Raw genomic sequence first — 25,917 nt, forward strand, 5'->3', positions numbered from 1 at the left:
TCCCGTGTGCACTCACCTGGCGAGGACCTGAGACCATCATTTACGATGATATACTACGACCAGATGTGCTCAGAATACATTCTTTTCCTTTTTTTTCTCTTTAAAAAAATAGAAATAAAAATTTTTATGCGTCAAGATCTTGTACCTAGAAGACCATTATCTGCTCGAAGAATTTTATTTAATTAATTAATATAATAATTGCATCGTTTCTCTCTGAAGGAGTTCCGGAAGAATTAGTAGTCCATAAAGTTTATTATGATTTCTGATCATATCAACATTGAAAGCAGCCGCGATGATAAAGGATCTTCTAATTATAGATAAGAATATGTTAAAACATATAAAAAGTATATCGCTTATAGTTTCATGCAAATGATATTATAATATACTAAGAATAACTGTATAATTTATTTGCTGTACGTTATCTCATAATTATGCCACAACTGCACGTGTAATGACTTAATGTAGTGACTTAGCACGACGATCCGACAGATGTTGCAACAAATATATAGCTACAAGGACCGGTTACGTATATAGATAATGAAGCTGCTAATAGAATTGTGGATAGAGCGAGTTTATTAACGCAACTGAACTTATGGATCGTGAATTTTTGTAAAGGTCGCTGTTTTGCATCGAATGTCATACATTAAAAGTGTTTCTTATATCACTCGCTTTCTCGGAGTCACCATTTCTAGGCAGAAAGTACAAGATCGGCGCGGGTAAAAGTGCGTGTGCGCGCCCACATGGGCGCGTGAATGTCGCGTACGTGGGAAGCGATTTGCTAAAAGAGAAGAGAGAGAGAGAGAAGCAATGATGCAATAATGGCAACAACAGATTACATATTGCCCGACCGTTACCAGAAGTTTATGCGCTCAGTTATACTCTATTTAATTCTAACGTTTCAGTGCATTGAGCTCATTTCCGTGCACATGCCTCGTAAGGCTAAAGGATAATAAGCAGTAGCAATACAAAGTAGAGTGTCAATTAAGAATCATGCAGCTTAATAGAGTCAGTGGAATTGTATCTTATCGTCTTATTGGAATGTAATATGCAAATAATAGGTACCCACTTGCGTAATGACAATCTCACGTCAAATGTAAATGTCCATGGCGATAGCAGGGTGTGCCAACAAATTTACCGTGTAAATTTACGGATTGAACATAAGTCAACTGCGACCGGTCAACTTCGACTAATGTCACGTTGGCATTCCGTTAATATATTCCGCGCGATTAACATAATTGCAGATTTCTTGATGTTACACATCAGCAAGTTTCTTCCTTTCTACTTTTTTAATTTTTAAGATAACTTTAATCTCATTCTTAAGGAAGCTTATTTTTAATGTTAATTTCTGTTTGAAATATGTAGGATTGGAAATCAAGAATAGTGCTACGAACACTTTATATTGTTTATTTAGAGAAGTAAAGAAAGAGCGACCATTATTTTTGCTCGAAGCGAGACAGACTTAGCTTAAATTTCTTTTTTCTTTTCCTGCAAAGTTTTTTAAATAATTTTTTAAAGATAAAAATGTTATTTATAAAAATTAATCTTAAAACTTCTCTGAATTTTTAATTCGGATTTTAATAATAAAAAATATAATAAAGTAGAACTCCATTTATAACCGAACATGTCAGACGAGACAGTTCTGATATTCGTATGGTTCGGATAAAAGAGGTTCATTAATTCTTTGTTCTATTAATATTAAATATGAACTTGTTCGTATAAATGGAGTGCAGAGAGATATAAACGAACCTATACTATAAAATATTAAGAATTAAGAAAAACTGCTCTCTGTATATTTTTTAAAGTGGATCTTTCATTTTAAAGAGTGAAAATTGAACCAATCTTGAAAAAGAGTAGTTCAAATTTCAATCTTCAAAAGTGAGATTTTACTCTTTAAAGTTTAGACAGTTCACCCTAAAAGTTTTAGAGAGTACACAAATATTTCATATCGAGCGTCTGCCTATTCAAAAAGAGAATAGCCATTATCTGAAGCAAGATAGATATAGCTATATATAAGTTTTATTTTTTTCTGATAAAATTTTTTTAATTTCTGACATAATAACTTCATTTAAAAAACAATATAAGGCTTCACAGATAAACTCGAAACAACAATGATAATGTAAGGAAATGCCTATGTGATCCAACACAAGATATTCGTGTGTAATAATACATAGGTATATTAAAAATTTAAAAACATTATTTTCTGTTTCTATGGATGGCTATTAACATTTTTACATTGAAGAGGACTTAGTGCTAGGATTGAAACGTCTGTATTTAAAATTTTAATATACGTATTATTACACACGAATATTTTGTGTTAGCTCAAATAGGCATTTCCTTACATTATTGTTATTATTTAAAAAATTGATTCTTAAAAAATTTCCCTAATTTTAATTCGAATTAATACTTGAGATATGGGAAACCAAGAAGTGCTGCAAATACTTCATCCAAATATTCGCTTGTCCGAAGAACTGAAGAAAAGAATAGCTATTGTTTTCGCTCGGAACAAAACGGACGTAGTTGTAGTTCCTAAAGCGATACCAGTTCTAACATCTAAGCTGCACGCACATAGCGAGCATCGCGATATATTTACGCAAACGGGGAGACCAAGGAGGAACGGTGGCAACGGTCCAGCAGACACGATGTTACAGAAATAGATTTCGGTGGCGATGCAACGGAGGAAAAGTCAACCCCGGCGAGGTGTCCCACATGAACGTGAGTGTCGATATTCGTTCCATCGAGTGCAACCCCCGGTGCATCTTCCGCCTCTTGGACTTCCGTAACGATATTCAGTACAGCGCTGATGCCATTTGTCCTTCTCTTATTTAAAAAAAGGAAAAATGACACACCGTTTGCGAGGATAATAAACTGAAGATACAACATAATTTTACATTTTGGATGATTAAAAATGTAAAATCGTATCGCAAAGAATGATTTTTTTCAATAATGAATGTTCTGAACAAAACACCGTTAATAGAATACCATTGTTGGCCAATTGTTGGCCCAAGATCTCAGTGCTTTGTCGACATGATTCACAAAACGGTCTGTAACGTTACGATAGGTCGGCTGTCGTGGATACGGATTGTCTAAATCGGAGCTCGCATGGTGCATCGACTTGGAGTGCGCACAGCGCGTACATTTAACTTCGTTCTTAGGACACAATGTCGATAGCAGTATCAACTCAATAGTGCTCATTTTCTAATTTAAGAGATGAGTCAAATTACTTTACATCTTTTGAGAATTGAACAGAAAACATCTTTGACGCAATCGCGAAAAGAGTTAAAAGGCAGCAGTATATTAATATTATTCTTATTTGTTTTTAAAAAGCATAAATAATTTTATTCCTAAAGACACGTAAACAAAAATATAATTAGAAATTTGATTGTTAAGCGCGATTTTTAATTATGATAATATATAATAAATATTCAACAGATTTTTACGTAAATGTTTTTATGGGAACAAAGAAGAGACTCTTAAATTTGAGATTCTTCAAATTTCAACTGCTAATGTCTCGATTTAATTAGAGAAAACGAAAATTCACATCTCGAGATAATTATTTATTGCATGGCGTCTAAAATTCACGTCGTTACTTCGCAATTTGCTAGTCTCGTAGCATCGTGTTCGCGTAGGCACCTATCCTATGCGGGTACCAGCGACTATTGGAATAACGTAACGAAAGATAAAGCAGGACCCATTTCTCACACTACTGCTATGCGGAAAGTTAGACTTGCGAATTAGCGCGTGCATGTTATCTGTAACTTGTAACTCTATACTCGTACTGTAACAGTTACTTCCGGTTCGAGATCCCCCTTTCTGGATTGCGTCTCTCGCTAACCATTGTCTAATTATTCTGTAATTATACAATATCGCGCATCGTTGCTGGAAGTGTGACGAAAGCATAAACGGATCTTAAGATTGCATCTGGTGGTCTAGCAACTAAGCCATCTAAACTCCAAACATGAATAAAATGCGCGACGTGTCTGCGCGTGAAAGAAGTTCGCGAACAGAAATTCTCCGGGATAAACTAGAAGTTGGATGATTTCCAGCTTGCACAGTCGTATGCAATCTCAACAAGAAATAGTTTTGCGCTCGATTTACATTTTGGGTTCTTTCTTTTATCCTGTCACGTTTTGAGATGAAATACTTAGATAAAAGAGATATAAAAAAAAGATTTAACAATAAATAAATTGAATAAATAATACATGCTGCATATCATTTAATTTCATTAAATAAATTAAGTCGTTTCTCTCTTTCGACACTCTAATGTTGCCATAAAGTCTTAATTAGAAAATTATAAATTATAATTTCCGTATATATTTTCATGGTTTTGTTGCGGATTTTCTTGTCGTGTAAAATAGAAACAAAAATAGAAAAAAGTTCTTGCTACAAGAAGAACAGAAGAGTGAATGTTCTAAAGATACGAGAGATCGAATCTAATTCAAGAAACTAATTCTCGTCTCGTCGCGGCTCTCGAGCGAAAGCTTTTCACTGCGCGGCTACGTTTATTTCCGTAGTCTTGTTAACGTCATACGGATATCTTCAATTAATCGACAAGCTACTGCGATCCAATAAAAGGATAATAAGACGAGTGGACAGAGAACTAGTGATCTGTAATAACAGATAAACAAGGTATGTCAGGAATTTCTGGATATGTCAGATATTTATTTAGGTCTTTCATCAATTACGTTTCATCCGCTCTTTCATCAATTATATACGTTCTCCGTCTAAAGCTGTGATCTAAAATATCTCGAAATAAAATTCAATTACGTTCGATATTTCGCATAGGAAGAAAAATATTATCGTCGGTGTCACCCACGTCATGAAAAAATGTCGCGCGCAACGCGGCTCAACTTTATTTCTAGACGCGGAACACGCTTTTTCTCGATCGCAAAAATAGATCCGGACGGTCCAGCTTCCGGCGGTGGAGCATCGTTCTGACGTCACGCTTTCCCGCGACGAAACCCACTTGTACAGTCTCGATTATACGACGCTGAAATTATTTAGGTTTCGGACTCGTAAACCCAAGGTGCGATGACATCAATTCACACTTGGCACAAGTTATGGCAGTTGGAAACTGCCAGCTCTTCGAAGTTGCTTAGACTTTTGATACTTTGGTTTAACGAAGCGTTGTTTCCGCGCTGAATATGATTACCACTGCTAGATGTACCTTTATTTAACTTAACTGTAACTATAATAATTTTATTGTATATAATACACACACACACACACATATACGTATCTTATATATAAAACAATTTTACAATTCTAAATAGAATTTCATGAGATCGTTATTAGTGCAACATTTGAATAATAAGCATGACGGAGATGCACCAATGCCTCTTACGTGTTTCTGAAACAAATAATTATGATTCTTAAAAAGGAAAATAATAACGTTCTATTGTTATTACATAGAACCCGGGAGCTGAAAAATGGCGACCAATGGCCATATCGAATCCATCCACCAAGTTGCGAATGGCAAGATCCATGCCCCATTGGGTCATGGTAGGTTTCTTTTCTTTTAATTTTAATTTTTAATTTTATAACTCTTACAGAAAATAAAAAGGTGCTTATATATATTTGTCAAAATAATTGATTAATTTTATAATATATTTTATTTAATCTTACTCTCTAAAGTTTTTGGTATCTTACTCTAAAAGTTTCAGAGAGTAGCATTAATCTGTTTATATATCGCTACATAATATTGATCTCAAAAGTGAATACATTTCTTCGATAAAAAAAAGGCGCAGCAGCAAGCAGAGCAGCAACATCGTCGGCTCCCGACGCCTCCGAAAATCCCGCCACCGTCGCTCTCCGGGGACTGTGGAGACCCCGACTACGAGATCATCGAGTTTCCGACCCGACCGCAAGCCCAGAAACCCTCGATGCCCCAATCGAATGCTGGTAAGTGCGCCCTGTGCGGCACTGATAACGTGTTCGCGCGTTGCGACACGTGCAACGAGAACTTCTGCGAGGCCTGCGACGACATGAACCACAAGCATCCGAAGCGGAAGGGCCACGTCCGTAGAAGGATCCTAACCGCCAACGCAAGCAGAAGCAAACCGCCACTCCCACCGAAGGGGGAGAACCTGTTGAATCCTCCACCAGTGCCACCACCGCGGAGGAATCGCAAGACCTCTCAGGTAGGCTGCGTCCTGGCCTGAAACTCCCGACTACTTGTGAATCTTCTTCCAGGCACCGACGTCAATCGTCGATCGTCTTCGATGTTCCCCAGCGTCTATGCGTCCAAGAATCGCTTCGGGATCACTCGAGCTCGATGGAGATCAGGTTGCGACTGTACGACCAATGAATTTTCGCGATCAAGTGTCTATTTCTTGACGACGTTCGTGCAAGATTGGATCAGTGACTAACTCCGAGAGCTGTTTATCGCCAAATCCGACCTCGTCTCCGTCGCGCCGAGTGCTCACGGAATCGAATCGTTGAATACTGACTCTCTTTCGACGTTGTTGATTAAAATGATGTAGCTTGAAACATCACACCGAGGTGTTCTTAAGTGTTACTGCCCTTGCGAGCTTTAAATGATCGTTGATATTGTTCTACATCCAAATTCTATTTAACGTTTAGATTTTATTGTACATATTGTCGTTGCTTTTTAATACACCATGTTACCGCAAGACACTGATGCCGTATTCACTGAACCCGTTCTCTCTTCCAGTTCTGTTGCTGATGTAATGACGCGGAAATGACGAACGTAGCGCGTCGGCGCCTTCGTAATGCTGGGCATTTGTCGTATCGTGTAATCGAATCGTTTTTACCGCGAACGATCTCTATGGAGTGGTGAATATGGCAGGCTACGGTGAACACGGTGAACACGATCATTCTCGCACACGATTATAATTTTCTCTATCGGCATCCGTAGCGATCCCGTACCATACCGTTACGGGTACCACCATGACTTATTTTTATACTCGGTGTATTCCGCCTTCTTTTCAGCATAGGACTATCCATCCAGCTGTTTAAATCTGCCACACTCAGAGAAGTGACACAGATAATTTTTTTGATGACATGTTATTATTTTTAAGAGTTTTGTTTTTAATATTCTCGACGCACATTGATGTCTAGAAATGAGCCATTTTGCATATTTATTTATTTATTTGTTCTTTTTTCAAATCTATTTTATTTTTTTAGAAGAATGTTTCATAGGAGGGCTTTAATATATTCGCCACAATCATTATTATTTAAACTTTTTTTTCAATACCAACATCAATACAGTTTTACAAACGAACATCTACAATTCTCGACGACATATTCCGAGTGTTGTTCTCTCCTTACATCCACAATATGTAATTAAGTTAAAATTTCGCGCTTACAATTAGGCTAAATCAGCGCTAATCAAAGGATCTGCGCAACTTTCTTTGCTCGACAAGGTGGGGAGCTTGAAGCGCAATTTTTCCAATGCAAAACCATCGCTGGACTCGAGCGCGAGAGTGTCAAAATCTACGAATACTTTAAACACGTCTTCCAATGATGCTTCAGGAACAGACAAAATGACTACTCTACAGGTAAGACGAGTTATAATATCATACAAAATTATTTATTAAAGGCCTTGTTTTAAATGGCCTTATTTTAACAGAATTAGACTCTGAGAGATATCTAAGATTATGAAATATATTAAATAGATAAAGGAACTCTCAAAATTATAGTTTTTAATTGCATTTCATTAAATGGACAAGATAAAATAATAAGTATTTATAAATTTAATTATTTATTAAATCTCGAAGTTGACTTACTTTTTTTTATTAAGATAAATTATGTATTCGTAAAATCATCTTTATTTCTGATAAGTTTGATATATTTTTTTGCTACTATTTTATCATTGTAATAAGTCCATTTGTTGAATTTTTGACAACTTTATTCTTTATTTTAAAAACTGAAATAAACTGGAATAATTATAAATTTGTAGGAGAGATACAGAAAATACCAAGAGGTAATGAGGGCTCAAGATGCGAATAGGCGACGACACCCATCCGCTGATACGAGGGACACTTTAAGCGGAAGACCACTCAGCGTAGGCAGTCCAAAACCGGCACCGCCACTTCCGCCTCCGCCGCCACCGAGAACTATGATACAATCAGCCAGCGTTTGCGACTTGACCGCTGCTCATATGTGGAATTCAGGAATGCATCAGGTATTTTGAATGTGTTTTTAAACAAATATCAAATATATTTCATTAATTATCAATCTGACTGTTATTAGATTTTTAGTCTTCATTTATCTTCCAAACGTTCAAAAAGAAGATTAGACTAAAAATCTGACTCCCGCAAAAAGATTCGTGATAGATAAAATTATTTCAGGCCCAATCAATGGCACATCTCGGACCCGGCGGCATGCCGATGTGGTACCCACCGGTTAACTCCTGGGATGTGTCGATGGGAGGTTCCAATCTGAGCCTACATCATCCAAGCATGTGGGGATATCCCATGGGCTATCCGTCAACACAAATGCTACCTTCGCATTATCCGGGATCTCTTTCTAGAGGGCACAGTCCAGTCAGAAGCGTTAAGTCTAGAAGATCGAGACCAGCGTCTCCATCTCCTAGTCTGAAATCCAGGAAGTCTTATGCTTCAAGATCGCGATCGAAGAGGTCGCCCGGGTCACCATCGGATGCGAGTTCTGAGAACTCCGACGAGTCCGATATAGACGATAGACTTTCCCGTGGATCCAGAAGTAGACGCGGCAGCGTTCCCAGAAGTATACGACAACGAAGCTATCACGACGAAGATACTAGAAGTCTCGTGTCCAGAGGTCGACGAGAGTAAGTGGGAAAATTATATAATAGATGAAAATAATTTTTCTCGATAATTTAAAATTTTGGATGTTTAAATCAATATTATAAAAATTAGCCTTGTTAATATAATTGATATTTAGGAAACATTTTCACAAAATTTTGTGAATAAATATATATGCTATATAAACATATTAACTTTTAATTAACTATATTCGATCATTGTAACCGTTTTGATAATATTTTATCATTTTTTATTTCAAAAATTAACAGTTAATATTTATACTATAATCGGTTTTTATTACAAAATCATCTTAATTAATATTTTGAGAAGCTAATAGACAATTCTGTAATTAATTTATGACATCTTAAAACTATATTTGAGACGGTTTTAAATGTAAGAATGTACGAGTATCAATCTATCTTTTTTGGAACAACAAATAATTTTATAGAATTTTAATTTTTGTGAAATATAAATTTAATTTTGTCAATATTTAAATATGTATATTTCATTCGCGATCATATTTACACGTCAATGATTGATTTTTTAGAAGATTAATGACCGAGGAGAAAGTGATGAATGCCGAGGACCAATGGTCCGAAAGTCCGTCCAGTAAACGATACTCGACATCCTCGAAAAGCTATGATGAATTTCAAAAGAGCAACACTATCTCTTCTGGACGACGTTACGATCACGATGATCGTTCGGTTTCCAAGATGGATCCTCGACTGGATCGCGTTCAGAATGGAACTTATCGCGATCGCCGAAGGCGAAGTACCGACGACGAGTCCTCTGATCGAAAAGTTAATACGCCGAACCGAGCACGAGTTACGAGCTCATCTGACGATCATTTCGAGAGGGTGGAGAACGCTTTGAAAAGGGCGTCATCCCTTCGAAGGGACATAATGTTGGATGATCTGGAACGATCTTCTCATCGCGATTCTCGTAGATCGTCCTTTGACAGCGATCGTCAGATTAAGAAGACGCCTTCTCGAGAAGTAGCTTCGCCAAAAAGAACACCTAGAGAAAGAACGCGTCTTCTGGAAAGACAGTCTTCTCAAGGAGGACACTCGGATCACGCGAATAAGGACGAAGTTGAATCACATTTAATAAGAAAAGAGCAACAAAGGCGTGATATCTCGCGAGAGCGCGAACTCCTCACGAAAAGAGAGTCGTTCCGGCAAAAGGATACTTTTGATAATTTAGACCAAACTTCCAACAAACGAAGTTCCGGAAAATCTTCTTTTGAATCCGACAATCAAAGTGTCAGAAAAACGCCCTCTAAAGAAATACCGATAAGAAAGGAGAGGGACAAGGAAGATTCAGCTTTACCTGAAACAATAGGTAATCTTCAAGTTACAGATCGTCAGCGATCGATTGATAAAGACCGTCAGTCGAAGGATTTGATACGAACTGCCGAAGCTCAACAGAAGAGACAGAACAGTACTGAGACGAAACAGCAGCAAACGCGAACGTCTCAATCTCAGAAGGAACCAAAGATAGAAAAGAGAGACACAGTCGGAAGTACAAGTGCATCATCCAAGAAAATCGCGTCCGATGAAACAGTCGCGATGGAAATTCCTAAAGAGGAATGGGCTTGCGAGCATTGCACCTTCATCAACAAGATCAACGATCGCGTCTGCGTGGTTTGCTGCAAAACGAAGAGTAGCGCTTTGCCACCAAGCATCTTGAACGATGACCCCGTGATCGAGCCGATTGAGCCGCGAGCACCGAAAAATGAGATATCAAATAACGTCGGCGATCCCAATCACGATCCCGAGAAGCGGACCAAGAAGATCTCCAACAGCGAAGAGAGCGGCGACAGCGGATCCGTTAAGAATAAAGGTAGACCGAAGCGTAAAATCAGCTTTTCCTTCGGTACCAAGTTGTCCAAGTGACGTCACGCGTGACGCTTCCATTCTATGTGATGCCCACCCGCGTATTCCTGTCCAGAAATGCGGATGACCCGGATTACATTTGTACACGTCTCTCTTTCTTTTTCTCTTTCTCTCTCTCTCTCTCTCTCTCTTTTTATCTCTCTTTTTTTATTTTTACGTAAAGCGGCAGTCACTAGCCGTACAACTGGTTGTTCTTCACCTTCGATGTATTCCCTTGGATGAATAATAAAGAGACATGGAAACTGTTTTTCGTACAACGCTACCAACGGCACCAAATGCATAGTCGTATTTGAAATTCGGCCATCTTCTGTTCATGTCTGAGGCGTTATATTATTCATTCAAGCGATGCGACGGATTCAAGCACGAGCGTGCATTTGGCATATGTTCCTTTATTCCGGGATAGACCATCGATGGAAATCACTGCCAAAGCATTTGGCTAGACGACGCTAAAAACGCGTCAACGGCAAAAGATTTATTCATTATAAACTGAAAGAAATTATACTGCAGTAAAGTTTTGTTAAAATTTATTTCTTTTAAAATCATCCGTCAAAATCGATTTTGCATATCAGTTTATTGATATCAAATATTAATACATTATTATATTACTAGTATATAATACTAATATTAATTGTGATAATTACAAATACATTTTAGATACACAATATGTTTATTTGTGGCGGTACAAACCTAATAGATTGGCAAATTAACAGATTTTTTAATTAAGGAATTAGTAATTAATAGAAAAAAGTCATGTATATATACGAGCAATATAATACCAATATTTTTAGCTTATCTATATACCAAAATTTTCCAGCAGTACTTATTTGTTTCTCGATTTTATTTTTTCTTTTCGTTTGTAAAAATGATAAAAATGTTATAAATGTATATTTTGGGTTGACCTTGAAAATGATATGATACACAAAAATATCCTATTGGAAACGCGATATCAATCGATTTTATATCTCCATAAACATATAATTTAACTATAGCGTAAAATAATTCACAATCACACTGAATCATGGGGCAAATTTATGATTTTCAGAAGCGATTGCTCCAGACAATGATTCTCTCGTAGAGAACTCTGAAACTACGATCACAGCTGTAGCTTCGCAAGCAAAAGAGGCGTCGTTGAAATCGACAAACACGACATCGCCAGTCGATGGGAATTTGTCCTCAGAAGCATCATCCTCGGTGTTAACATCTTCGGTTGCGAATACTTCGAAGGCAGACAATACGAACACGATGTCAGATGAGGAAAAGATTCGAGGGAAACTTTTGAAGAGCCATTCGGTATCTACGGGAACATCTCCTCCACCGCAGAGCATCTCGACCCAAGTAAGAATTGTTTGAGTGAGATATTATTTATGTTTGTGACATATTCTACGAACAAATATGGACGAAAATATTACTTAAACATAAAATTAAATGAAAATAAATTTTGCATTAAAATATTTTAGACTTACGACTATCTCCCTGCAAAAGGGACTCTCAGAAGATCCGCGTCGACAGCAACGTCAAAGAGTTACTCATATTACGATGATAGCGATGGTGAGGTGAGCGAAAATTTGCGAATAAATTAAAACATAATTAAATATCAAATAAAAACAATCAGAAACTCTACGATCAAAAAATCATCGATAAAATATTTTTTTAGTAAGAAATAAGATGTTTTGCATCTTTCGCGTTGATACGTGATCGATCACGGTCTTTGTGCGTTCTAATAAAGGAACAAGACGAAGCATTTGTTTCAGGAACAAGCCGGATTCGTAAATAGTCCCGATTTGTATCCGCGAGCGTTGCAGGAACAGTATCTTCAGCAGTTGATAATCGATCACCGAAGCAGAGAGCGGACCAGAAGAAACTCCACCGACTCGTCCCATCTTTATTATCGTTCCAGGGTAAAACTCGCTTACGAACTCAAGCCTGACGAATTTTTCGTTGTACACCTCGTCATCCTCAATCTAACCGCTGCGATAATTAGCCTCGGTGTGAGCGTAGGCAGGATGATATTTTAATTTTTTTAGCATCCTCCAACCGCTTAATAGATCGCTTATGTATATTTATTATTTATTATGCTTATTTGCGTAATACATTTACAGCTGCTGCTACTTCTGGTATATTAAACACGCGCTTTAACAGAGCATATTAAAGATAATCTATGACAGTGGAACCCATCACAATTGTGACTATTCCCATATCAAGTAACATCGTCCACTGGCTCTGCAATCTCATGCTTTTACCAATTTTTGATGAGACAATCATTGATGGCAATGTGCTTTTATTGGTTTCAGGAACCCAGCCAATCAAGATACACGGAAGCAGGTTCCAGTACAAGTCAAACAGTCTCCACGTTGACCCGCCAAGGATTGGAGATAGTAGAGCTCCTACGGGAAGCCGAGAAGCAGGGATTCACGACCGACGACGTTCAAGTCGCTTTGGCGCAAGGCGCACCGAATCCTATCGAGTGGCTTCAGACGCAGTGGCCGCATCTGGTGGAGACTGTGCAGGTTTTAGTGACCGCGCAGGGCAAAGAATTGAAGCAGAATAGCATCGGTGTGCTCTCACCGGCCGAGGCGAAAGAGGCCCTACGATCAGTCAAGGGCGACATGTGGAATGCAGTTGCGATAGCTATTCAACACAGGCAGCAGAAAGTACGTGCGAGGAAAAATTTAAATATTTAAAATCTTTGATGAGATTACTTTGATTATCATTAATTTGTCGTCCTTTCGATTGGCAGTGCGAACAGATCATGGCAAAGGGAAATTTTGCGCTCACTGACGTTATCAGAGCTCTCGATAATAACGCTGGTATCGAAGATGCTACTCTGCTTGAGTTGCAGAAGAATCAGCTCAAACCCTTTTTAATGAGGATCTGGGGTCCTCCGGTCGGGGTGGAAAACGAGGAGGCTGCACCGCACGAAGGTCAGTGAATGTTTGATGTACGCCAATTATGATAATTTTATAGTATTTTCCAATGTTTCAATATTTAAATATTTAATATTTAATATTTAATATTTAAAAATATTATATAATATTATTTTGTAGTAAGCATCATTTTTATATATTCTTTTATTATTTAATATTGTATAGATTTTAAAAGTATATAGATGTCTATTCTTTCCATTTTGCTTTATATGCAATCTGAAATATGAAATTTTACTAATCAATATTACTTATAATGTACTACAATTTACTATTAGAACGACTTATATTTCCCTATATGCAATAGAAAAATATATATAATCTTAGAAAATTAAAAGTGAAAGATTAAATATTTTAAACGAACAAGAATAAAGACTCTTGAAATTGAAATAACAAAATTAAAATAGGATTAATAAGAGTTTAGCTCGACTCGTCTTGACTCACGTTTGAGGGCTAATAAGATTAATCCTTCTTAATATTATTTTATCAAATGTAACTATCTAGCACATTTTATCGTTTGCGCTAGACTTATTAGCACTCTATTCTAAATTTGTATTTATTTTATTTGTACCGGCACATTTATAAAAGAGTCACAAGGGCTTAATATTCGAGGAAGAAATAAAGATCATCGATATGCGCTGATTTTTCTTTTTGCTGCAGACGCAGCGGGTGCGGTCGGTGGTGGGACGGGGGTTGGTTCCACGGAACAAGTTTCGAATGTGTCCGATACGGAAGCGCAGAAGCAGGTAATGTCACCAATTGTTGATCATTTCGTGGCGTTGCAGGCCGACTTTCAAAAGCAACTGGCAGCCCTCAGAGAACTGACCGATAACTGGCGACACGAGAAAGATCCCCCGAATAAATTGGGTAATAATAAGTCTGATAATCTGTACGACTACTCTGATGAGCCCACTGTTCTAATCGATGCAAATCTGGTCCCAAGGGCCGTACAAGCGCTCGACGTAGCGGAGCCAAGCAATCTTACGATCACGCGGCAAGAACAGACGACCGTAGATTCGCGGGATGACTCAAAGTACTCGTTGAACACTACGAAACCAACAGAAGGCTTGGACCAAGTAGATGCCGCGTTGTCCACAGAAATTCCCGCATCCACACTCGATGATCTCGCGAAGACAAGTGCAATGGACTCCTCACACACGCTTGAATACTCCTCGAAAATTGATAACGCTGATTCAATCGGAGAATCATCGACGATTGATCCCGACAAAAGTGTTGTGCAAATTACTGAATCCAATCTGCTAAAATTTGATGGTCAGAAGAACGATGAAGTGAAACAAACCTCGCGGTTGTACGAAGAGACGAGAGAAACGCGTGCTGACACCTCGACTACATCGATCGATGAAACTGCAGTGGCGACGGAAGTTACGAATTTACCAGAAGAACAGGAAAGATTATTACCAAATAACGCCGGAGTTGAAGTATCCTCATCACATAGAACTCCTGCGCTTGACACAACGAATAATACGGAACCGGGTCAGTCCTCTTCTACGCGCCAGGAAACTTTGAGTGGTCCTGAATTACCCTCTGATATAGCAAGACAGAGCACCGTGATGGGGAACAGCGAGTCACTCGTCGAAGTTGGGAAGTCTGTAGAATTGAGCGGAGCACTTCGTACCTCTTTCTCAAATTCGAGTGTTCCCCAACGAGCCGATATATTGCCGCATGCATCGCGGGACGAATCCTCAATCGCGGATACGGCGAACGTGACGGAGAAAGTACACGCGAGCGCATCCGAAAGGGATCTTTCCGCACGGGAGCAATTTGATCAGCGTGTTATAAAGGAAATCCCCACGCAGAACGACGAGCCGCATAACGTAACGGTGGAAGCTCTGCTGTCTGCCGTGAAATCACTGCCGGAACAGTTTTTGACGCCGTTCATAACAGCGATGCAAATGCTGTCGCCCGGGAAAGGTGATGTCAACGTAACTTCCGATGTGCAACTTATGAACCAGTTAAATACCTTACACAGCATGAAAATTGATGACCATAAAGTTGACGTGTCTGAGGCCGAAATCACTGACAGGACGAACATTAACGCTCTTCAGAAGTCAACGATAACAGATGTTCCTTCAAAAATTGATGTTGAGCAGAAGCCCGGTTCCGCAGCCGTGCTTGAAAACAAAACTGGATCGCAGTCGCTTTCGGGAAAAGGTCAAGAAGGTAAACATTTGGAGAATAGTTCCGAAAAATTGAAAAGCAACAAGATTATCGATAAGGAAATCGCAAGATCTAAGGTTCCGGAATCTCGGATGGTGAAGTCTCGGTCGAGCGTTCCAGACATTAAGCAACAACATCAGGATGTCAGATCGGTAGGTACAGACACGGACGAGTCTAACATTTCGCAAACTAACATTGCAACGGATCTGACGTTTTCCGATTCGGTGGATGTAATGGACAAAGACACTCGTGAAGAATCTTGGGTCATGAACGAGGCGGTAACATCAAATATAGAAATAGCTGAAGCGTCACAAACGGACGTCGCCGAGGAAATATATCCACGTAAGAATTCTTTAGAGATAGTCGACGTGTCTGCAAGAAATAATAATCAAGGAGAATCTGTCGGAGACGAAACCGTGTCGAAGGCAAGATCAGCCGAGGAAATGCATTCAGGTGAATTATCGAGTTTTTACGTGCAACCGTTAATAATATCTTCAACGCATGATCAATCTGGCGTTCAAAGATCTCTCGAGCTTACATCCGATAATTGCTCGACTGATGCATCATCGTCATCAAAGGAAGCAGAAAGCTCTTCCAAAAAAACAACTCATGAAAAACTTCTCATTGATAATACGGACATTGATTCACTCCTAAAAAATAACTTGTTACGAGACAAAAGTTCATTAGCTTCTATAAATAATTTTAACGTGGGAAAATCTGCTTCTCAATCAATAACGGAAATAAATGTTTCACCAGAAGAATCGATCGTTCATAATTCTAACGCTGATCATTCGACTGTTTCACATGAAGTAATGAACGTGACTAATATGGCAAATAAACAGGATATTAACAAATTGGACGAGCGACAATTAAACGATTCATCTCATGCGCATGTTTCAACATTAGCTTCATCAATCTCGTCGACTTTATCTCTCGCAAAAGTAAATTCATCTTCTGATCATTCTCTCGACATTAAATTACCGCTCGTCGAAATATTCGATAATCAAGGAACGACATTGCGTCATGATAAAAATGATACAAAGCCGATCGTTTCGAAAAATGCGGTGCACGTTTCGGAAAAAGTAGAACAGACAATTTCGGTCACATATCACACTCCCGCGAGCGACGATAAAAATGGAACTACGTTGAAAGAAAACGTGCCTGTTGAGCAAAATACGACCAATAATTTATCCATTACTCAATCGCGAACCATTGAAAGTATCGTACCACCATTAACACACTCGCACGCCGCCATGGAAATGAATTTAAATAATCTATGTAATCAAGAAAAGGAAATTACATTTGTTTTGGAAAAATCTGACAATTTAATGATTAAACAGACCTCAGATGTTCAATCTTTAATAGATTCACAGGATATTATAAATCAAGATCAATTATTTAATTCGACAAAGAATCAAGAAACAATTACACTTCCACATAATCACATAACATATACAAAAATATTACCCTCTTTATCAAAAAATAATCTTGATGTCAATACTTACCCTAAAAATATTTCGTATCTTGAAATATCAAACAGCTTTAGTGACCTCAAAACTTCAAAAGACATTAAAATTCCAGAGAATAGTAAAACAGTATCTATTCCTGAAATTCCAAACTCTATTGATAACAGCTCTGTTGCAAGTAGTAATAAACTTCCCGATGAAAATGTACATAGTCAATTAAATGAATTATCAAATAGTAATAACGACATACCAGATAATACGTCTCCTCGATTATCTGTCGAATATGTTCTTTCCTTAGAATCGAAAAAAAGTATTTCGCATCCCATAAATCGCGACGAAGAACTTCATCTCAGAGACGAAGTTTCTCAATCTCACGATGACAAGAGACAAGACATAAAAATGTCAAATTCAACGACAAGAAATATCTTACATGCGCTTAAAAATTTCAATATATTCTTTACAACACCGACTGAGGAGAGAAATATCGCTTCAACAGTCAACGAAGACTCCTTCTCGGATTCTATTATAGCAAATGTCAACGACGCGACGCCCGGAATACCTGACACTTTTGAAATAAAGGTCTCAGAATCACCAGTAACAACGGTAAATGATTGTGCACCGATAAAAAATATCGCAAATATCGTTGAACGCGAAACGGGTCAGATCGAAGGTGTTGATACAATGGAAAATGCGAAAAATGTCGATTCGTCCGGAAATGAAATTTCAATCATAGCATCTAACGAACAGGTTGAGCCATCAAAATTATCGAATAATGAAAGTTTGATAGAAAAAGATACAGAACAAGTAAATCAATCTCGTAAAAGCGTGATCGCGAAATCCGTCGTGAGTCGTAGGTCGAGATCGCCTCTTAAAAAGATCGTTCGAAGAAAATCGCCCGTTAAGATAGTAAAAAAATCAGCAAGCGTACCGAGAAAAAATTTAGCACGGAAAAGCGCAAGTCCGTACAGTACGACCATCACAAAAGCGAAAGCAACGGCTAGTGAGATTACTAAAAGGTCGAATCGAGCAATGCAGTCCAATGAATCGCGAATTAAAGAACTCTTAAAGCCCACGTATATCGCGAACAATAAGGCAGACAATAAAAATAAATTAGTTGCAAAAGAACCAGATAAAACTGTTAAACAATCACTAAATAGCGTGCAAAAAATTGCGGGAAATATTAAAGTAAATGATAATAAAAAGGTTTTTATGTCCGATTTAGAAAAAATATCGATAGTCAATAACGCGATCAATCTCGAACCGCAAACTAAAGTACCTATTGTTAAAAAATATAATGGAAATAAATTGGAAAATTTTAAAAAGAGAACGCCGGAATATCCTAAAAATAAAATTATTAAAGATATTCAAAATAAAAATCCAGGAGGCTCAAAAAATATAAAACCGGAAACTTTTGAAAATCAAGCAATAAAGAAGATAAATCACAAAATTAAAATTTCGAACGACGATAAAGTTTTAATAAAAATGGAAAAATGTAATTCAAAATCTAAATCGTTTTTACCGTCAAAAATACCCATTCTAATGCGACGAAAAATCACGCAATTAACAGATAGTGCCTCATCAAACTCTTCTAAAATAAATTTAAATGACACGTCTTTATTGAAGAGCGCATCAACTAAATTGCCAATAATGTTGCCAGCAATTTCGAAATTATCTTTAAAAATTCCGGAAAAAGCTAATGTATTGAACTCGTCAACCATGCAGAAAATTGATTCTAAGAATTCTAACAAACTGAAGAGAAATCAAATTAAATCTAATGATAGAGCGATTGAAATTACAGAAAATGTGAAAGACAAGCAAATCTTGGAAGAGACTCATGCTAAAGAAAGTACTGTGGAAAATGAAGAAACCGAAGAACCTCCGAAAGTTAAGTCAATAGAATCGAAATTAAACGAGAATTCACAAGCGTCGAACTCGACGCATAACGATCCGTCCGCGGATCTTGGCAAACAATTGGAAGTCGAAAACGCAATCGAGGAAAGCTCGGATGCTTTCAGCTCCGATTCCGAGTGTTCTGAAGAGGACGAAGACACAGGAACAGCGAAGTACATTTCTGATCATAACTCGGAATACAATTCTGTCGAGGAGTTCACGGACGCGGAGTTGTTGTTGGAGAAAACGCTAAATGAGATAAGGTCTGAAATATCGGAGTCTGAAGAAGAACGCACAAGCGAATCCGAGGAAAGTGAGGCCGTCACTTATTCGTACGAGACGGAAAGCCACGATCATGATTCTACATCGTCCGAAGACTCGGTCGATGAACAGGAGATTAAGTCAAGTGAATTGGAAGATTCGGTGGAAGATGTATATGAAGAATTATCGTCCGAAGGGGAAGAGATGAATGAACAAGTCGAAACTTTGCAACAAGTTGAAGTGCTTTATAAAGAGACCGATGTTATACACAACGAAATAAATGACAATGAAGCCATCATTTTAAACAGAATGGAGAGTAATTCTCAGGTTACGCAAAAAGATAAAGAAAATAATTTGAAAGCACCAACTGCTACTACGATCGTAGAATTACCTCGGTCGGAAATAAACTCAGAAATTAATGAAAAGACATTAGAAATTTCTCAGAATCTTAAAGCAGATTCTAACATTGCTGTAATAGATTCGGCGACAGCATCTTCAGCGAATATCAAGCAGGATACAAATTCTAAAGAAAATATCCAGTCACAAATTAATGACTTGAAGAAGGATGAGACAAAGCTTGAAGTCGCGAGCGAAATCGAGCAAAGAGATCAGTCGACAATGCAGACCAATGCGATAAAGACACTGAGAGTCACGAGTCGCGAGTCACAAGATAAACGCGTAAAAGTAGGTCGAAGGGCGAGTACGGGTAGTAAAGAGGTCAAAATCGAGAAAGATGATACATTAAAGGGGGTGGATCGGGCTCGAGCGCCCAAGAAACGATTTTCCCTCGTAGCCAGTTTCATCCGTCGGTTCGAGGGCGAAGAGAATACCGAAAGGGAAAGCATCAGGCGCAAGAGACAAGGATCTCCCAAAACGGAGCGGGAGGTCAGTAGACGAGAGTTGCCAAAGTGATACACGACCCTCCCTCCCTTGTAGAAAACGTCAGTTGCCAAAAAGTCCTCGCGAATGTTCGAGCCGCCAAGAACCGGCCTTTTCTATCGTTGGCAAGCCAATGTCTACAAACAGCTCGAAATGCCAAGTGGGTGGGAAAGGGGATCGAACGCAACAAATAGGTGTTCTCTCAATTTTAACCGCGCGTTAATGGGTTAATCATTTAACTGTGACGAGACGTAGCTAACGCGAAGGTAAGTATTATGTCGTGACTAATTCATTGTCTGTAAGGAATAGAAATATTACATATCTTCTAAAATGTGTGTGATGGTATTTAATTAGGAAATTGAATATACAATATTATGTTCGATATTCTCCATATTTTAAATGTAAAATATTTAAGGTGTTCTATATATGCATAAGCATCCATTATAAATATATCATTTAATCGTTTTATTTCAGTAGTAGACGAAATATTAATGTTTTAGTTGAGACTTATATTTCTTATATTTATCAAATGAAAGAGAGCTCGTTTTTAGACGTTGGTGCGGTCTACTTCCTCTTCTCTTGCATGATGAAAATTGTGAACTTCCTACTTTCGAAATAATTTTAATTTAAGCAACAGAATACTTCATTTTGTTCTTCATAATTCATCTATTGAATTTAGATGTGAAGAAAATGTCAATATTGCACAATATGCTCCATAATCTCCAAAATGCTGCCTATGTTGTACTAATTACACGCACAGACTTGTAAATGGTCCATGTTTATATATCGATAAACGATAGATCTCAAGCTTTCCACTTTAGGTCGAGATTTGTAGACGAAGCTAAAATACCCTTTTTATACCATATGTGGAAACTGCGTACGTGCCGATATCGGAGCAATCTTATGTCCGTCACGTGTGCAGAGAATAGCGCGTCGTCTCCTGGCAGAGGGTCGAGCCGCGAATTACGATGAGGCCGAGGTCGCTGCTAGTTTGCTAACTCTCAAGTTCGGGGACACCGAAGCACTCCAGGCCGCGAAAGAATGCTCCAGCATAGAATCCGCGCTAGCCTTCTTGCAGCAGGAGTGCGAGCTGTGCACTGGTCGTTTCGCGATGAGTCAAGTGAGTGTCCAGTTATCGCGAGGAATCTGAAAAATTAAAGAATGCGAAAAGTAAAACCTCTTAATTAATTTCAAAAAAGAAATGTCACTTTCTTGTGTTCTTAAATTTCTATCTAGATTTATTCATCTTCGCAAATCTTACTTTACAAATTTTATTCTAGTTTATTAAAATAATCAAGAATCAGACAAGAGAGATATCAACAAGAAAGCGTATTGTTATTTTTTAAATTCTTCTTACTCTACTTGTAAATTTTTCTCACTTAGATAGTGTCCATGCTAAAATGCGTACATCGCTGCTGCAACGAATGCGCGAAGAATTACTTCACCATTCAGATCAGCGACAGGAACATCACGGATGCCGTTTGTCCGTATTGTAAGGAGCCTAATCTCAAGGATGCGAGTGAAGATGAAGTTCTAGAGTATTTCAGCAATTTGGACATCCAATTGAAGACCCTGCTGGATCCGCCAATTCATGAGCTCTTTCAGAGAAAACTCAGAGATCGGACTTTGATGCAGGATCCAAATTTTAAATGGTGTATTCAGGTAATTATTTAATTGCAATCTTCAAATTCACTATTAAAAAAAAAATTATTTTCCAGTGTTCAAGTGGATTTTACGCCGATCCTGATCACAAACGCTTAATTTGTCCCGATTGTCGATCTGTCACTTGTGCTTTTTGCCGAAGACCAGTATGTATAAAGCTTTTATAATTTTGATAATGTTTATATTAAACAAGAAGGCAATAATTTATTTTTGCATGTCTACTTTAGTGGGAAAAACAACATGAAGGAATCTCATGTGAGAAATTTGCCGCTTGGAAGGACGAGAATGATCCCGACAATCAAGCCGCAGGTTTAGCCAAACATTTGGCCGACAATGGCATCGATTGTCCTAAATGCAAGTTTCGTTATTCGCTGTCTCGAGGAGGTAACAATTATTATTACACTTTACTGCAAAGATAATAATAAGAAAATAATTTTATATTTATTTAGTTTTATTGTTTTGAGATTTTATCATTTAATTCTCGACTTTAATTATTTAAGTTTAATTGGCGTCTTTCATAAAAAATTGCTTTGTAACACTTTTTTTTCTTTGACATTAAATATTTCTAAAAGAAAACCATTGCTATACAAAATTGCAGAATACAAATTCCGCAATGGTTATTGTTTTTATACTGTTTTGAGAAGATAATAATATATTACGCTTTACTGCAAAGATAATTTACATTTATTTAATCTTATTTATTACGAAATTTTATTATTCAATTCTCGACTTTAATTGTTTAAGTGCATTCTAATTGTTTAATTTATATTTTTTGGAAGTGTTTCTTCTTTCTTTGTTAAATATTTCTAAAAGGAAACCGTTATTATAAAAATTGCAGAATACGTAGTAGTTATTACTTTTATTTTATAAAAACAATATGGTAATGGAAGAATTAATGAATGTTGATTCCAAATATTATCTTAATATACGCGGGCCATTTTAATACCACGTTATTTTTTTTTATCGATCTCGGGTGAGTTTAAAATATGGGGCGAGATATTTTTTTTAAATTATTCGATATGCATATCACAGGAACATTTTTCGAAGCTCGCTGAAAAAAAGAGGGCTCGTGAATTTTTATAGGTTGCATGCATTTCACGTGCAGCCAGTGTAAATATGAGTTTTGCTGCGGTTGTGGCAAGGCTTTTATGATGGGAGCAAAATGTGCGGTCAGCCCTTATTGCGCTAAACTGGGCCTGCACGCCCATCATCCACGCAACTGCCTCTTCTACCTTCGTGATAAGGAACCGGCGCAGTTGCAGCAGTTGCTCAGAGAAAACGGCATCAATTATGACACCGAAGGTCCCGTCGGACAACGCAAATGCAAGGTGCAACTGCAGAAAGAAACGCCGACCGGGGTCGTGGATGCTGTATGCAATTCCGATGTTGTCGAGGGCCACGCTGGTTTGTGCAGGTAAGCTCCATCACAGTGAACTCGATACTCGCTACAAATTTGTTTATAAAATTTAAAATTGAGATGACAGAGTATAAAGCTAAAAGATAAAATTTTGAAATCTGTTTTAAAAAACTTTATCATTATCCATTTCAATTATAAATGATAATAGGTTGCTAATAACAGCTCTGACAGAAAAATTCAATTAAGATTATAAATATTATAATATGTATTTCTTTCTTTCCTAAATATAACCGAGAAATTATTTATAGAAATAGTTTCACGTGTCAATTAAAGTTACTTCGGTAATTCTTCGAAATCAAAACTTTGAGTCTTGATAGAGAAGATTCTAAATAGTATACGATATCCATGACGTGTTCGTCGATCGGCTTTAGAATTTCAGGTTGCGTTTAAAAACTTTTCTCGGATGCATCGAAGTATCATTTTATCCTTGTTTAATATTCGATGAACAACAAAAGACGAAAATGGTATATGTCTGAATTCTTGAACGCATCCTCACTCACGAGTATATTATTGGGAATACTTATTGGTCCCAATCTTGCGGCGATTCCAGGCATTTTTTTCGAGAGATCTCGCAGCGAAGCCGCCACCTTTTCCTATCCCGTTCTTATTTCTCCTCCCAGTCGATCGCTAACGAGATCCTCCGTGTATCTCAGGATTCATTACGTCGAGTATCTAGTTCGAAAGATCCGTTTGACGCAGCTGGAACCGCTGCCCTTACTAAACGTGGATGATCTCGAAACGTGCGTGCGACGCGCCGGGCTGAAACTGCCCGCGAACTGGTACGGGCGCGACCCGGAGCATTACAGGAACGATCTGGTTAAGGTAAACGCAAGCGGGGAACCGCATGTCGTGGGCCTGACTAAAATCTTGGGTACTTTTCCCCCGCAGGCAGCACTACATTGAATACTTGGCGGGCCTGGTGCTCAAGGGCAGGCTGGATCCCGTGGCAATCTTTGACTTGAACGACGCCAAGCAAGAGTTGCGCCGACGGGGAAAAGTTCCCCCTGCGAAGGACCAGGAAATGTCCGAGCGGGATTACCTCAAGGCTTGCATTCAGGTGACTAACACGATTCCTCCGTGTCCTCTTGGTCCTCCTCTTCCTCCTCCGCCGCTGCTGCCAGTCTGTTCCTCCAGTTCTTTCGGTTCCTCCTCGCATCTCCTGCCGTGACCCACTGACCGAATTAACATAGCAGTTGCATGAAAGTAGAATTCCTGCGTGCACGAGACATTCGTAAAGTGAATTCGACAAAATCATAAAAGTGAATAAATCGCCACAAACCACTATCGAACAACCGTATCTCGTATCGCTGATGTTTTGCAGTATTATTCACACTTATAATTCTTTCCGAGCACACTATGAAGGATAGATGAACAGAAGAATCAACGAGAATATATATTCTAAATGAAATTCAATTTATAATTTATATAATGTGCGAAATTGTTCTCTATATTTAAAAAAAATTCTTTCCTATTCTATTCTTTTATAGAATAAAATTTCATTTTAGTCAGTCTGCTGAAATTAAAAAATTAAAGAAAAATATAATTTATAATAGGAATTAAAATGCATTATAGCAGACGTTTTATATTCGGAATTTAATTAATTAATTCAACGTCGATCACAAATGTATATAGAAGCATAATTAGAAGATAATTATAAAATAAAATAATGGATTAATATGTAATTAAAGGAATTATAAAATAATAGATAATTATATAGTTAAAGAAATGTTTTAACGAAATCTTATCTTAACGTTAGGTATTTAAATTCGTAATATCAATTCTAGTTAACTGATCTATTTTTCTGTATGTATAGATTTTAGGCGGAATTTCAAAATAATGTATTAATGAATCGCATTAACAATTCAATTACATTTTTGCATAGTTCTACATAAAAATATTTCAGATTAGTAATCTGATAAAATACGATATCTGATCAAGTATACATTACGAATTCAGAATTATTTAAATGTATGGATAAAGCTAATACATTTTATTCATTTGTCAATTTTTGATAATTCTTATTCTAAAAATTAAAAAAATTCTATTGGATATGCTGCCTATATGCGCTATTTAAAGCGAAATAAAAATTTAATGTCCAATATTGTGGATCCGCGCGGCTATTCGCAACTTCCCACTGCGTAAATAACGATTTCCCTATCCTGTGTGAGTTGCCTTTTTTATGCGGATATCGAAGTAAATAAGATACGAGCGAGGTATGTGCTGCGGGAATACATTAAAATTCTACAACTTCGCCGTGCATAAAGTATCCTCCGATGTTGCAGGTCGTAAAGCAGGAGATTCCACTGGAGTGACTGCGGAGAATCTCGAAAAAAAAAACGGACGCGCGTATCCGAAGCCATAAGTGACAAATCGTATATTGTATAGTGTATCTATTTTATTTGCATGGACCACAAGCCCACAAAGTGAAAATAACGTAGGACCACAGCGAAAATAAAGGAACAGAAGTAGTGCAATACGAACGTCACTTAGTTATAATGCCAAAAACTTGTTTACCTTTCGATGTGACGTGATTTATATGTTAATTCAACGTCTCATTCGGAAACATTCAGCGAGAAGAAATAGTGTTCATCTCTACATGTTCTA

General features: G+C 37.7%; 1 protein-coding gene across 11 annotated transcripts; it reads left to right on the forward strand.

Moving 5' to 3' along the window:
* Window positions 1-2,682: 2,682 nt before the first annotated feature.
* On the forward strand, window positions 2,683-25,640 carry LUBEL (Linear Ubiquitin E3 ligase). Of its 11 annotated transcripts, none has more exons than XM_018518422.1 (20): window positions 2,683-2,712; window positions 5,410-5,499; window positions 5,739-6,137; window positions 7,332-7,517; window positions 7,919-8,143; window positions 8,310-8,770; window positions 9,292-10,586; window positions 11,682-11,974; window positions 12,097-12,192; window positions 12,373-12,537; window positions 12,931-13,290; window positions 13,377-13,560; window positions 14,221-20,240; window positions 21,157-21,354; window positions 21,618-21,896; window positions 21,953-22,042; window positions 22,124-22,280; window positions 22,980-23,310; window positions 23,967-24,135; window positions 25,596-25,640. In XM_018518422.1, the coding sequence occupies exons 1-20, from the start codon at window positions 2,707-2,709 to the stop codon at window positions 25,623-25,625; spliced, it is 11,034 nt and encodes a 3,677-aa protein (XP_018373924.1). In that variant the 5' UTR covers window positions 2,683-2,706; the 3' UTR covers window positions 25,626-25,640. The 11 variants fall into 11 exon arrangements, with proteins under 11 accessions (XP_018373924.1, XP_018373923.1, XP_018373927.1 ...); XM_018518421.1 differs by lacking the exon at window positions 23,967-24,135 and adding an exon at window positions 24,202-24,370; XM_018518425.1 differs by having other exon boundaries at window positions 12,391-12,537.
* Window positions 25,641-25,917: the final 277 nt, after the last annotated feature.

The sequence above is a fragment of the Trachymyrmex cornetzi genome, unplaced genomic scaffold (assembly GCF_001594075.2).
Source record: "Trachymyrmex cornetzi isolate Tcor2-1 unplaced genomic scaffold, Tcor1.1 scaffold75, whole genome shotgun sequence".
Lineage (NCBI taxonomy): Eukaryota > Metazoa > Arthropoda > Insecta > Hymenoptera > Formicidae > Trachymyrmex > Trachymyrmex cornetzi.